We start from the raw sequence: 16,111 nt of genomic DNA, 5'->3' as shown, positions 1-16,111 counted from the left end.
ACGGGATTTGAGTGAGGGGGTATGATGTTGGGAGACCCGAAACCCCGTTGACATCAGGCTACATCACTGAGGATACGTCCCAGGTGATGACCTCAGGATACATCACTGAGGATACGTCCCAGGTGATGACCTCAGGATACATCACTGAGGATACGTCCCAGGTGATGACCTCAGGATACATCACTGAGGATACGTCCCAGGTGATGACCTCAGGAAACATCACTGAGGATACGTCCCAGGTGGTGACCCCAGGATACATCACTGAGGATACGTCCCAGGTTACCTCAGGATACATCACTGAGGATACATCACTGAGGATACGTCCCAGGTGACCTCAGCATACATCACTGAGGATACGTCCCAGGTGATGACCTCAGGATACATCACTGAGGATACGTCCCAGGTGGTGACCTCAGGATACATCACTGAGGATACGTCCCAGGTGGTGATCTCAGGATACATCACTGAGGATACGTCCCAGGTGACCTCAGGATACATCACTGAGGATACGTCCCAGGTGGTGACCTCAGGATACATTACTGAGGATACGTCCCAGGTGCATCAATGCCATGTATTTTTGAGTGGTGCAAACCACTCCAATAACCAGCTTTGTCTGTATCTATGTTTCTATGTTTGTGTGTACCTGTACGTGGGGCCCAAAAGAATGATCAGGCTATATAAGACCTTGCACCACTCAGTTCACACGGGTGTGATTTTTTTGTTATAACTGTGATTAATGTAGCCGATGATTGACAAAGGTTGTAGCCTCAGAGAATAATCCTACTGGCGTTTCTTTACACTGTGCCAAAATGCACACGTGCATAGGTGCGTGCGTGCTTGCGTGCATAGGTGCGTGCGCGCGTGCATAGGTGTGTGCGTGCGTGCATAGGTGCGTGCACACGTGCATATGTGCATGCGTGCACATGTGCATAGGTGCGTGCGCACTGCGCAGACTAGCCGCAATTTGCAACTCTATATTTTTTTACAATGGGATGAATATAGAGTTGCAATACCCTCCATTGACTCCCCACTCATCATTTTGCGTTTGCGATCTGCTGGTCTTAAACGAAGTTAAACTCACCAACATTGCAGCTGTAGTCCAAGCTTGAATTATGCTCTTTCAATCTGCAAAGCTTGTTTTTCATAAAAATCCCCCGTAGACATGTTATGAGCTACTTTCTGTCCAAAATATTCCACAAGTGATATTCCTGCCGTAATATTCAACCTGCCGTAAAACAAGACGTGTGGGAGAGCGCTTGTTTAATAGAAGGCCGTGCGTGACGGGGCGTCGCGCTGCGTCGGCCTCTTCTTTGGGTGTCTTACCTGCACAGGTAAGATTCTATTAAACAAGCGCTCTCCCACACGTCTTGTTTTACGGCAGGTTGAATATTACGGCAGGAATATCACTTGTGGAATATTTTGGACAGAAAGTAGCTCATAACATGTCTACGGGGGATTTTTATGAAAAACAAGCTCGGCAGTTTGAAAGAGCATAATTCAAGCTTGGACTACAGCTGCAATGTTGGTGAGTTTAACGTCGTCAGATCGCAAACACAATATGATGAGTGGGGAGTCAATGGAGGGTATTGCAACTCTATATTCATCCCATTGTAAAAAAAGATAGAGTTGCAAATTGCGGCTATGCGCAGACATTCAATGCGTTTTACAGATAATTCTCTTCACAGATCTAATGGATCTATAAATCTGTTTTACAGATCATTCTCTTCACAGCTTCTAAGAAAGTTTACGCTGATAAATTACTGAACATCCTGGACCCCAAGAAACTACTGGTCAGGTTAGTGTGTGTGTGTGTGTGTGTGTGTGTGTGTGTGTGTGTGTGTGTGTGTGTGTGTGTGTGTGTGTGTGTGTGTGTGTGTGTGTGTGTGTGTGTGTGTGTGTGTGTGTGTGTGTGTGTGTGTGTGTGTGTGTGTGTGTGTGTGTGTGTGTGTTCGTGTGTTCCAGGTTAGTTTGTGTGTGTGGTTCTCAAAGTGGGAGTTCCAGCCTCCCAGCTAAATTATAGATAGTTAGGAAGTAAACCAAGTGGACCTTTTATAAGGATCTGTAACAGAGGACCTTTTATAAGGGTCTGTAACAGAGTGGACCTTTTTAAGGGTCTGTAACAGAGGACCTTTTATAAGGGTCTGTAACAGAGGACCTTTTATAAGGGTCTGTAACAGAGGACCTTTTATACGGGTCTGTAACAGAGGACCTTTTATAAGGGTCTGTAACAGAGGGGACCTTTTATAAGGATCTGTAACAGAGGACCTTTTATAAGGGTCTGTAACAGAGGACCTTTTATAAGGGTCTGTAACAGAGGACCTTTTATAAGGGTCTGTAACAGAGGACCTTTTATAAGGGTCTGTAACAGAGGACCTTTTTAAGGGTCTGTAACAGAGGACCTTTTATAAGGGTCTGTAACAGAGGACCTTTTATAAGGGTCTGTAACAGAGGACCTTTTATAAGGGTCTGTAACAGAGGACCTTTTATAAGGGTCTGTAACAGAGGACCTTTTATAAGGGTCTGTAACAGAGGACCTTTTTAAGGGTCTGTAACAGAGGACCTTTTATAAGGGTCTGTAACAGAGGACCTTTTATAAGGGTCTGTAACAGAGGACCTTTTATAAGGGTCTGTAACAGAGGACCTTTTATAAGGGTCTGTAACAGAGGACCTTTTTAAGGGTCTGTAACAGAGGACCTTTTATAAGGGTCTGTAACAGAGGACCTTTTATAAGGGTCTGTAACAGAGGACCTTTTATAAGGGTCTGTAACAGAGGACCTTTTATAAGGGTCTGTAACAGAGGACCTTTTATAAGGGTCTGTAACAGAGGGGACCTTTTATAAGGGTCTGTAACAGTGGACCTTTTATAAGGGTCTGTAACAGAGGACCTTTTATAAGGGTCTGTAACAGAGGACCTTTTATAAGGGTCTGTAACAGAGGACCTTTTATAAGGGTCTGTAACAGAGGACCTTTTATAAGGGTCTGTAACAGAGGGGACCTTTTATAAGGGTCTGTAACAGAGTGGTCCTTTTATAAGGGTCTGTAACAGAGGGGACCTTTTATAAGGGTCTGTAACAGAGGACCTTTTATAAGGGTCTGTAACAGAGGGGACCTTTTATAAGGGTCTGTAACAGAGGACCTTTTATAAGGGTCTGTAACAGAGGACCTTTTATAAGGGTCTGTAACAGAGGACCTTTTATAAGGGTCTGTAACAGAGGACCTTTTATAAGGGTCTGTAACAGAGGGGACCTTTTATACGGGTCTGTAACAGAGTGGACCTTTTATAAGGGTCTGTAACAGAGGACCTTTTATAAGGGTCTGTAACAGAGGACCTTTTATAAGGGTCTGTAACAGAGGACCTTTTATAAGGGTCTGTAACAGAGGACCTTTTATAAGGGTCTGTAACAGAGGGGACCTTTTATAAGGGTCTGTAACAGTGGACCTTTTATAAGGGTCTGTAACAGAGGACCTTTTATAAGGGTCTGTAACAGAGGACCTTTTATAAGGGTCTGTAACAGAGGACCTTTTATAAGGGTCTGTAACAGAGGACCTTTTATAAGGGTCTGTAACAGAGGACCTTTTATAAGGGTCTGTAACAGAGGACCTTTTATAAGGGTCTGTAACAGAGTGGACCTTTTATAAGGGTCTGTAACAGAGGACCCTTTATAAGGGTCTGTAACAGAGGACCTTTTATAAGGGTCTGTAACAGAGGACCTTTTATAAGGGTCTGTAACAGAGGGGACCTTTTATAAGGGTCTGTAACAGAGGACCCTTTATAAGGGTCTGTAACAGAGGACCTTTTATAAGGGTCTGTAACAGAGGACCTTTTATAAGGGTCTGTAACAGAGGACCTTTTATAAGGGTCTGTAACAGAGGACCTTTTATAAGGGTCTGTAACAGTGGACCTTTTATAAGGGTCTGTAACAGAGGACCTTTTATAAGGGTCTGTAACAGAGGACCTTTTATAAGGGTCTGTAACAGAGGGGACCTTTTATAAGGGTCTGTAACAGAGGACCTTTTATAAGGGTCTGTAACAGAGGACCTTTTATAAGGGTCTGTAACAGAGGACCTTTTATAAGGGTCTGTAACAGAGTGGTCCTTTTATAAGGGTCTGTAACAGAGGACCTTTTATAAGGGTCTGTAACAGAGGGGACCTTTTATAAGGGTCTGTAACAGAGGACCTTTTATAAGGGTCTGTAACAGAGGACCTTTTATAAGGGTCTGTAACAGAGGACCTTTTATAAGGGTCTGTAACAGTGGACCTTTTATAAGGGTCTGTAACAGAGGACCTTTTATAAGGGTCTGTAACAGAGGACCTTTTATAAGGGTCTGTAACAGAGGACCTTTTATAAGGGTCTGTAACAGAGGACCTTTTATAAGGGTCTGTAACAGAGGACCTTTTATAAGGGTCTGTAACAGAGGACCTTTTATAAGGGTCTGTAACAGAGTGGACCTTTTATAAGGGTCTGTAACAGAGGACCTTTTATAAGGGTATGTAACAGAGGGGACCTTTTATAAGGGTCTGTAACAGAGTGGACCTTTTATAAGGGTCTGTAACAGAGGACCTTTTATAAGGGTCTGTAACAGAGGACCTTTTATAAGGGTCTGTAACAGAGGACCTTTTATAAGGGTCTGTAACAGAGGGGACCTTTTATAAGGGTCTGTAACAGAGGACCTTTTATAAGGGTCTGTAACAGTGGACCTTTTATAAGGGTCTGTAACAGTGGACCTTTTATAAGGGTCTGTAACAGAGTGGACCTTTTATAAGGGTCTGTAACAGAGGACCTTTTATAAGGGTCTGTAACAGAGTGGACCTTTTATAAGGGTCTGTAACAGAGGACCTTTTATAAGGGTCTGTAACAGAGGGGACCTTTTATAAGGGTCTGTAACAGAGGACCTTTTATAAGGGTCTGTAACAGAGGACCTTTTATAAGGGTCTGTAACAGTGGACCTTTTATAAGGGTCTGTAACAGAGGACCTTTTATAAGGGTCTGTAACAGAGGACCTTTTATAAGGGTCTGTAACAGTGGACCTTTTTTAAGGGTATGTAACAGAGGTGACCTTTTATAAGGGTCTGTAACAGAGGACCTTTTATAAGGGTCTGTAACAGAGGACCTTTTATAAGGGTCTGTAACAGAGGACCTTTTATAAGGGTCTGTAACAGAGGACCTTTTATAAGGGTCTGTAACAGAGGACCTTTTATAAGGGTCTGTAACAGAGGACCTTTTATAAGGGTCTGTAACAGAGGGGACCTTTTATAAGGGTCTGTAACAGAGGGGACCTTTTATAAGGGTCTGTAACAGAGGACCTTTTATAAGGGTCTGTAACAGTGCATAAATGGAACCATTTGGACTCTCAGAGTTAAAGTGACATTGATTTTACAATAGAGATAAAAAACCACACCTGTGTGAAGTGAGGGGCGCTCTTATCATCTTACAACATCAATTAACATAATGTTTCTTTAAGCAACGTGTGCTAATGTTTCTGATTGGCTAAATCTCGTTCTGTCCTGTCCAATCAGACACAGGCTGTTCCGGGAGCACTGCGTGTGCGTTCAGGGAAACTACATCAAAGACCTGACGATCCTGGGAAGAGATCTGTCTAAGACCATCATCATAGACAACTCCCCTCAGGCCTTCGCCTACCAGGTAATACTGATCTGAGATCTGTCTAAGACCATCATCATAGACAACTCCCCTCAGGCCTTCGCCTACCAGGTAATACTGATCTGAGATCTGTCTAAGACCATCATCATAGACAACTCACCTCAGGCCTTCGCCTACCAGGTAATACTGATCTGAGATCTGTCTAAGACCATCATCATAGACAACTCACCTCAGGCCTTCGCCTACCAGGTAATACTGATCTGAGATCTGTCTAAGACCATCATCATAGACAACTCACCTCAGGCCTTCGCCTACCAGGTAATACTGATCTGAGATCTGTCTAAGACCATCATCATAGACAACTCACCTCAGGCCTTCGCCTACCAGGTAATACTGATCTGAGATCTGTCTAAGACCATCATCATAGACAACTCACCTCAGGCCTTCGCCTACCAGGTAATACTGATCTGAGATCTGTCTAAGACCATCATCATAGACAACTCACCTCAGGCCTTCGCCTACCAGGTAATACTGATCTGAGATCTGTCTAAGACCATCATCATAGACAACTCACCTCAGGCCTTCGCCTACCAGGTAATACTGATCTGAGATCTGTCAAAGACCATCATCATAGACAACTCACCTCAGGCCTTCGCCTACCAGGTAATACTGATCTGAGATCTGTCTAAGACCATCATCATAGACACACCACAACATCTATACTAGAATAAACAGGACTGAACACACCACAACATCTATACTGTAGAATAAACAGGACTGAACACACCACAACATCTATACTGTAGAATAAACAGGGCTGAACACACCACAACATCTATACTGTAGAATAAACAGGACTGAACACACCACAACATCTATACTAGAATAAACAGGACTGAACACACCACAACATCTATACTAGAATAAACAGGACTGAACACACCACAACATCTATACTAGAATAAACAGGACTGAACACACCACAACATCTATACTGTAGAATAAACAGGACTGAACACACCACAACATCTATACTGTAGAATAAACAGGGCTGAACACACCACAACATCTATACTGTAGAATAAACAGGGCTGAACACACCACAACATCTATACTGTAGAATAAACAGGACTGAACACACCACAACATCTATACTGTAGAATAAACAGGACTGAACACACCACAACATCTATACTGTAGAATAAACAGGGCTGAACACACCACAACATCTATACTGTAGAATAAACAGGACGGAACACACCACAACATCTATACTGTAGAATAAACAGGGCTGAACACACCACAACATCTATACTAGAATACACACAGGACTGGACACACCACAACATCTATACTAGAATAAACAGGACTGAACACACCACAACATCTATACTAGAATAAACAGGACTGAACACACCACAACATCTATACTGTAGAATAAACAGGACTGAACACACCACAACATCTATACTGTAGAATAAACAGGACTGAACACACCACAACATCTATACTAGAATAAACAGGACTGAACACACCACAACATCTATACTAGAATAAACATGACTGAACACACCACAACATCTATACTAGAATAAACAGGACTGAACACACCACAACATCTATACTGTAGAATAAACAGGACTGAACACACCACAACATCTATACTAGAATACACACAGGACTGAACACACCACAACATCTATACTGTAGAATAAACAGGACTGAACACACCACAACATCTATACTGTAGAATAAACAGGACTGAACACACCACAACATCTATACTGTAGAATAAACAGGACTGAACACACCACAACATCTATACTAGAATACCCACAGGACTGAACACACCACAACATCTATACTGTAGAATAAACAGGACGGAACACACCACAACATCTATACTAGAATAAACAGGACTGAACACACCACAACATCTATACTGTAGAATAAACAGGACTGAACACACCACAACATCTATACTAGAATAAACAGGACTGAACACACCACAACATCTATACTGGAATAAACAGGACTGAACACACCACAACATCTATACTGTAGAATAAACAGGACTGAACACACCACAACATCTATACTAGAATACACAGGACTGAACACACCACAACATCTATACTAGAATAAACAGGACTGAACACACCACAACATCTATACTAGAATACACAGGACTGAACACACCACAACATCTATACTAGAATAAACAGGACTGAACACACCACAACATCTATACTAGAATACACAGGACTGAACACACCACAACATCTATACTAGAATAAACAGGACTGAACACACCACAACATCTATACTAGAATAAACAGGACTGAACACACCACAACATCTATACTAGAATAAACAGGACTGAACACACCACAACATCTATACTAGAATAAACAGGACTGAACACACCACAACATCTATACTAGAATAAACAGGACTGAACACACCACAACATCTATACTGTAGAATAAACAGGACTGAACACACCACAACATCTATACTGTAGAATAAACAGGACTGAACACACCACAACATCTATACTAGAATAAACAGGACTGAACACACCACAACATCTATACTAGAATAAACAGGACTGAACACACCACAACATCTATACTAGAATAAACAGGACTGAACACACCACAACATCTATACTAGAATAAACAGGACTGAACACACCACAACATCTATACTAGAATAAACAGGACTGAACACACCACAACATCTATACTGTAGAATAAACAGGACGGAACACACCACAACATCTATACTAGAATAAACAGGACTGAACACACCACAACATCTATACTAGAATACACACAGGACTGAACACACCACATCATCTATACTAGAATAAACAGGACTGAACACACCACAACATCTATACTAGAATAAACAGGACTGAACACACCACAACATCTATACTAGAATAAACAGGACTGAACACACCACAACATCTATACTGTAGAATAAACAGGACTGAACACACCACAACATCTATACTAGAATAAACAGGACTGAACACACCACAACATCTATACTAGAATAAACAGGACTGAACACACCACAACATCTATACTGTAGAATAAACAGGACGGAACACACCACAACATCTATACTAGAATACACACAGGACTGAACACACCACAACATCTATACTGTAGAATAAACAGGACTGAACACACCACAACATCTATACTGTAGAATAAACAGGACTGAACACACCACAACATCTATACTAGAATAAACAGGACTGAACACACCACAACATCTATACTGTAGAATAAACAGGACTGAACACACCACAACATCTATACTAGAATACACACAGGACTGAACACACCACAACATCTATACTGTAGAATAAACAGGACTGAACACACCACAACATCTATACTGTAGAATAAACAGGACGGAACACACCACAACATCTATACTGTAGAATAAACAGGACGGAACACACCACAACATCTATACTGTAGAATAAACAGGACGGAACACACCACAACATCTATACTGTAGAATAAACAGGACTGAACACACCACAACATCTATACTGTAGAATAAACAGGACGGAACACACCACAACATCTATACTGTAGAATAAACAGGACGGAACACACCACAACATCTATACTGTAGAATAAACAGGACTGAACACACCACAACATCTATACTAGAATAAACAGGACTGAACACACCACCACATCTATACTAGAATAAACAGGACGGAACACACCACAACATCTATACTAGAATAAACAGGACTGAACACACCACAACATCTATACTAGAATAAACAGGGCTGAACACACCACAACATCTATACTAGAATAAACAGGACTGAACACACCACAACATCTATACTAGAATACACAGGACTGAACACACCACAACATCTATACTGTAGAATAAACAGGACTGAACACACCACAACATCTATACTGTAGAATAAACAGGACGGAACACACCACAACATCTATACTAGAATACCCACAGGGCTGAACACACCACAACATCTATACTGTAGAATAAACAGGACTGAACACACCACAACATCTATACTGTAGAATAAACAGGACGGAACACACCACAACATCTATACTGTAGAATAAACAGGACTGAACACACCACAACATCTATACTAGAATACACAGGACTGAACACACCACAACATCTATACTAGAATACACAGGACTGAACACACCACAACATCTATACTAGAATAAACAGGACTGAACACACCACAACATCTATACTAGAATACCCACAGGACTGAACACACCACAACATCTATACTGTAGAATAAACAGGACTGAACACACCACAACATCTATACTGTAGAATAAACAGGACTGAACACACCACAACATCTATACTAGAATAAACAGGACTGAACACACCACAACATCTATACTGTAGAATAAACAGGACTGAACACACCACAACATCTATACTAGAATACACAGGACTGAACACACCACAACATCTATACTAGAATAAACAGGACTGAACACACCACAACATCTATACTAGAATACACAGGACTGAACACACCACAACATCTATACTAGAATAAACAGGACTGAACACACCACAACATCTATACTAGAATAAACAGGACTGAACACACCACATCATCTATACTAGAATAAACAGGACTGAACACACCACCACATCTATACTAGAATAAACAGGACTGAACACACCACAACATCTATACTAGAATAAACAGGACTGAACACACCACAACATCTATACTAGAATAAACAGGACTGAACACACCACAACATCTATACTGTAGAATAAACAGGACTGAACACACCACAACATCTATACTGTAGAATAAACAGGACTGAACACACCACAACATCTATACTAGAATAAACAGGACTGAACACACCACAACATCTATACTGTAGAATAAACAGGACTGAACACACCACAACATCTATACTGTAGAATAAACAGGACTGAACACACCACAACATCTATACTAGAATAAACAGGACTGAACACACCACAACATCTATACTGGAATAAACAGGACTGAACACACCACAACATCTATACTAGAATAAACAGGACTGAACACACCACAACATCTATACTGTAGAATAAACAGGACTGAACACACCACAACATCTATACTAGAATAAACAGGACTGAACACACCACAACATCTATACTGTAGAATAAACAGGACTGAACACACCACAACATCTATACTAGAATAAACAGGACTGAACACACCACAACATCTATACTGTAGAATAAACAGGACTGAACACACCACAACATCTATACTGTAGAATAAACAGGGCTGAACACACCACAACATCTATACTGTAGAATAAACAGGACTGAACACACCACAACATCTATACTGTAGAATAAACAGGACTGAACACACCACAACATCTATACTGTAGAATAAACAGGACTGAACACACCACAACATCTATACTAGAATACCCACAGGACTGAACACACCACAACATCTATACTGTAGAATAAACAGGACTGAACACACCACAACATCTATACTAGAATACACACAGGACTGAACACACCACAACATCTATACTGTAGAATAAACAGGACTGAACACACCACAACATCTATACTGTAGAATAAACAGGACTGAACACACCACAACATCTATACTAGAATACCCACAGGGCTGAACACACCACAACATCTATACTGTAGAATAAACAGGACTGAACACACCACACCATCTATACTAGAATACCCACAGGACTGAACACACCACAACATCTATACTGTAGAATAAACAGGACTGAACACACCACAACATCTATACTAGAATACACACAGGACTGAACACACCACAACATCTATACTAGAATAAACAGGACTGAACACACCACAACATCTATACTGTAGAATAAACAGGACTGAACACACCACAACATCTATACTAGAATAAACAGGACTGAACACACCACAACATCTATACTAGAATAAACAGGACTGAACACACCACAACATCTATACTGTAGAATAAACAGGACTGAACACACCACAACATCTATACTAGAATACACAGGGCTGAACACACCACAACATCTATACTAGAATAAACAGGACTGAACACACCACAACATCTATACTAGAATAAACAGGACTGAACACACCACAACATCTATACTGTAGAATAAACAGGACTGAACACACCACAACATCTATACTAGAATAAACAGGACTGAACACACCACAACATCTATACTAGAATAAACAGGACTGAACACACCACAACATCTATACTGTAGAATAAACAGGACTGAACACACCACAACATCTATACTAGAATACACACAGGACTGAACACACCACAACATCTATACTGTAGAATAAACAGGACTGAACACACCACAACATCTATACTAGAATACACACAGGACTGAACACACCACAACATCTATACTGTAGAATAAACAGGACTGAACACACCACAACATCTATACTAGAATACACACAGGGCTGAACACACCACAACATCTATACTGTAGAATAAACAGGACTGAACACACCACAACATCTATACTGTAGAATAAACAGGACTGAACACACCACAACATCTATACTGTAGAATAAACAGGACTGAACACACCACAACATCTATACTAGAATACACACAGGACTGAACACACCACAACATCTATACTGTAGAATAAACAGGACGGAACACACCACAACATCTATACTAGAATACACACAGGACTGAACACACCACAACATCTATACTAGAATAAACACAGGGCTGAACACATCTATACTACACCACAACACCACAACAACGTCTAGGTAATAAAGGGAACGGAGGGTTTAACGGGTAACCAAACCTGTGTTGTTTTTGGCAGCAAATGTTTATTTTAGTTTTAGTCTCTTGAATAGTTTTCATTTAGTTTTAGTCTCTTGAATAGTTTTCATTTAGTTTTAGTCTCTTGAATAGTTTTCATTTAGTTTTAGTCTCTTGAATAGTTTTCATTTAGTTTTAGTCTCTTGAATAGTTTTCATTTAGTTTTAGTCTCTTGAATAGTTTTCATTTAGTTTTAGTCTCTTGAATAGTTTTCATTTAGTTTTAGTCTCTTGAATAGTTTTCATTTAGTTTTGGTCACATTTTAGTCACCTGGAATGCTTTGGTGTTAGTCTAGTTTTAGTCGACTAAATATCATAAGATTTTAGTCGACTAAATCTGCAGTTGATTTAGTCGACTAAAATGTATTTTGGCAGGCCTTGATGCTGTCGTAATGGCTGTTTTGCACTTGCTGAAAATAGCCAATCTACAAGCTCACAACGCGTCGCAGCAGCGCGACGCGTTGTGAGCTTGTAGATCGGCTATTTTCAGCATGCAACCAAGTGTAAAATTACTCTTGGATCTCTTGTCCACTAGTCCCTTCCTAGTGGATCTCTTGTCCACTAGTCCCTTCATAACATTTTAGTCTAGTTTTTATTTGACAAAATCAACAGTATATTTAGTCTTAGTTTTAGTCATCATGGCTTAGTTTATATTTCGTTTTTATGTAGTTTTTGTCAGTGAAAAAAGGTAGTCGACGGACATTTTTTGTCATCGTTTTAGTCGACGAAAACAACACAACCAAACACAGGTGATAATCAACATAGGGAATGGCTGGGAGACCAACAGGACAGCTGATTGGCTTGGAGACCAACAGGACAGCTGATTGGCTTGGAGACTAACAGGACAGCTGATTGGCTGGGAGACTAACAGGACAGCTGATTGGCTGGGAGACTAATAGGACACAGCTGATTGGCTGGGAGACTAACAGGACAGCTGATTGGCTGGGAGACTAACAGGACAGGTGATTGGCTGGGAGACTTAACAGGACACAGCTGATTGGCTGAGAGACTAATATGACACAGCTGATTGGCTGATAGACTAACAGGGCACAGCTGATTGGCTGAGAGACCAACAGGACACACGTGATTGGCTGGGAGACCAACAGGACACAGCTGATTGGCTGAGAGACTAACAGGACACAGGTGATTGGCTGGGAGACCAACAGGACAGCTGATTGGCTGGGAGACTAACAGGACAGCTGATTGGCTGGGAGACTAACAGGACAGCTGATTGGCTGGGAGACTAACAGGACAGCTGATTGGCTGGGAGACTAATAGGACACAGCTGAGTGGCTGAGAGACTAATATGACACAGCTGATTGGCTGATAGACTAACAGGACACAGCTGATTGGCTGAGAGACCAACAGGACACAGCTGATTGGCTGAGAGACTAACAGGACACAGCTGATTGGCTGGGAGACCAACAGGACACAGCTGATTAGCTGTGAGACTAACAGGACACAGGTGATTGGCTGAGAGACTAACAGGACACAGGTGATTGGCTGGGAGACCAACAGGACACAGCTGATTAGCTGTGAGACTAACAGGACACAGCTGATTGGCTGGGAGACTAACAGGACACAGCTGATTGGCTGGGAGACTAACAGGACACAGGTAGGGCGAGACAGCAGAGGTAACAAGGATACAAGGACAACAGGAAACACTTCAAAATAAAGGAGCACAATAGCATCACTACAGTTCATGACACTACGTTATATAATGTTAATGTGTTCCATGTGTTCCATGTTTTCCAGCGGCATCCCCATAGAGAGCTGGTTTAATGTTAATGTGTTCCATGTGTTCCATGTTTTCCAGCTGTCCAACGGCATCCCCATAGAGAGCTGGTTTAATGTTAATGTGTTCCATGTGTTCCATGTTTTCCAGCTGTCCAACGGCATCCCCATAGAGAGCTGGTTTAATGTTAATGTGTTCCATGTGTTCCATGTGTTCCAGCTGTCCAACGGCATCCCCATAGAGAGCTGGTTTAATGTTAATGTGTTCCATGTGTTCCATGTTTTCCAGCTGTCCAACGGCATCCCCATAGAGAGCTGGTTTAATGTTAATGTGTTCCATGTGTTCCATGTTTTCCAGCTGTCCAACGGCATCCCCATAGAGAGCTGGTTTAATGTTAATGTGTTCCATGTGTTCCATGTTTTCCAGCTGTCCAACGGCATCCCCATTGAGAGCTGGTTTAATGTTAATGTGTTCCATGTGTTCCATGTTTTCCAGCTGTCCAACGGCATCCCCATAGAGAGCTGGTTTAATGTTAATGTGTTCCATGTGTTCCATGTTTTCCAGCTGTCCAACGGCATCCCCATTGAGAGCTGGTTTAATGTGTTCCATGTGTTCCATGTTTTCCAGCTGTCCAACGGCATCCCCATTGAGAGCTGGTTTAATGTTAATGTGTTCCATGTGTTCCATGTTTTCCAGCTGTCCAACGGCATCCCCATTGAGAGCTGGTTTAATGTTAATGTGTTCCATGTGTTCCATGTTTTCCAGCTGTCCAACGGCATCCCCATTGAGAGCTGGTTTAATGTGTTCCATGTGTTCCATGTTTTCCAGCTGTCCAACGGCATCCCCATTGAGAGCTGGTTTAATGTGTTCCATGTGTTCCATGTTTTCCAGCTGTCCAACGGCATCCCCATTGAGAGCTGGTTTAATGTGTTCCATGTGTTCCATGTTTTCCAGCTGTCCAACGGCATCCCCATAGAGAGCTGGTTTAATGTGTTCCATGTGTTCCATGTTTTCCAGCTGTCCAACGGCATCCCCATAGAGAGCTGGTTTAATGTTAATGTGTTCCATGTGTTCCATGTTTTCCAGCTGTCCAACGGCATCCCCATTGAGAGCTGGTTTAATGTTAATGTGTTCCATGTGTTCCATGTTTTCCAGCTGTCCAACGGCATCCCCATAGAGAGCTGGTTTAATGTTAATGTGTTCCATGTGTTCCATGTTTTCCAGCTGTCCAACGGCATCCCCATAGAGAGCTGGTTTAATGTTAATGTGTTCCATGTGTTCCATGTTTTCCAGCTGTCCAACGGCATCCCCATTGAGAGCTGGTTTAATGTTAATGTGTTCCATGTGTTCCATGTTTTCCAGCTGTCCAACGGCATCCCCATAGAGAGCTGGTTTAATGTGTTCCATGTGTTCCATGTTTTCCAGCTGTCCAACGGCATCCCCATAGAGAGCTGGTTTAATGTTAATGTGTTCCATGTGTTCCATGTTTTCCAGCTGTCCAACGGCATCCCCATAGAGAGCTGGTTTAATGTTAATGTGTTCCATGTGTTCCATGTTTTCCAGCTGTCCAACGGCATCCCCATAGAGAGCTGGTTTAATGTTAATGTGTTCCATGTGTTCCATGTTTTCCAGCTGTCCAACGGCATCCCCATTGAGAGCTGGTTTAATGTTAATGTGTTCCATGTGTTCCATGTTTTCCAGCTGTCCAACGGCATCCCCATAGAGAGCTGGTTTAATGTTAATGTGTTCCATGTGTTCCATGTTTTCCAGCTGTCCAACGGCATCCCCATAGAGAGCTGGTTTAATGTTAATGTGTTCCATGTGTTCCATGTTTTCCAGCTGTCCAACGGCATCCCCATAGAGAGCTGGT

General features: G+C 41.7%; 1 protein-coding gene across 2 annotated transcripts in view; it reads left to right on the top strand.

Annotated features, from left to right (window-relative positions):
- Window positions 1-16,111, top strand: part of LOC306918344 (CTD small phosphatase-like protein 2-A) — a 44,822-nt gene that overhangs the window by 24,389 nt on the left and 4,322 nt on the right. For both annotated transcript variants that reach the window (XM_079531236.1, XM_079531237.1), the window contains exons 10-12: window positions 1,716-1,795; window positions 5,519-5,645; window positions 16,081-16,111. The exon at window positions 16,081-16,111 is cut by the window's right edge and continues 65 nt beyond it. In XM_079531236.1, coding sequence (XP_079387362.1) covers window positions 1,716-1,795; window positions 5,519-5,645; window positions 16,081-16,111 — 238 coding nt within the window. The remainder of the gene's footprint in view (window positions 1-1,715; window positions 1,796-5,518; window positions 5,646-16,080) is intronic.

This window comes from Electrona antarctica (assembly GCF_951216825.1).
Source record: "Electrona antarctica genome assembly, contig: scaffold_93, whole genome shotgun sequence".
NCBI lineage: Eukaryota > Metazoa > Chordata > Actinopteri > Myctophiformes > Myctophidae > Electrona > Electrona antarctica.
This window is presented reverse-complemented; position numbering and strand designations above follow the sequence as displayed.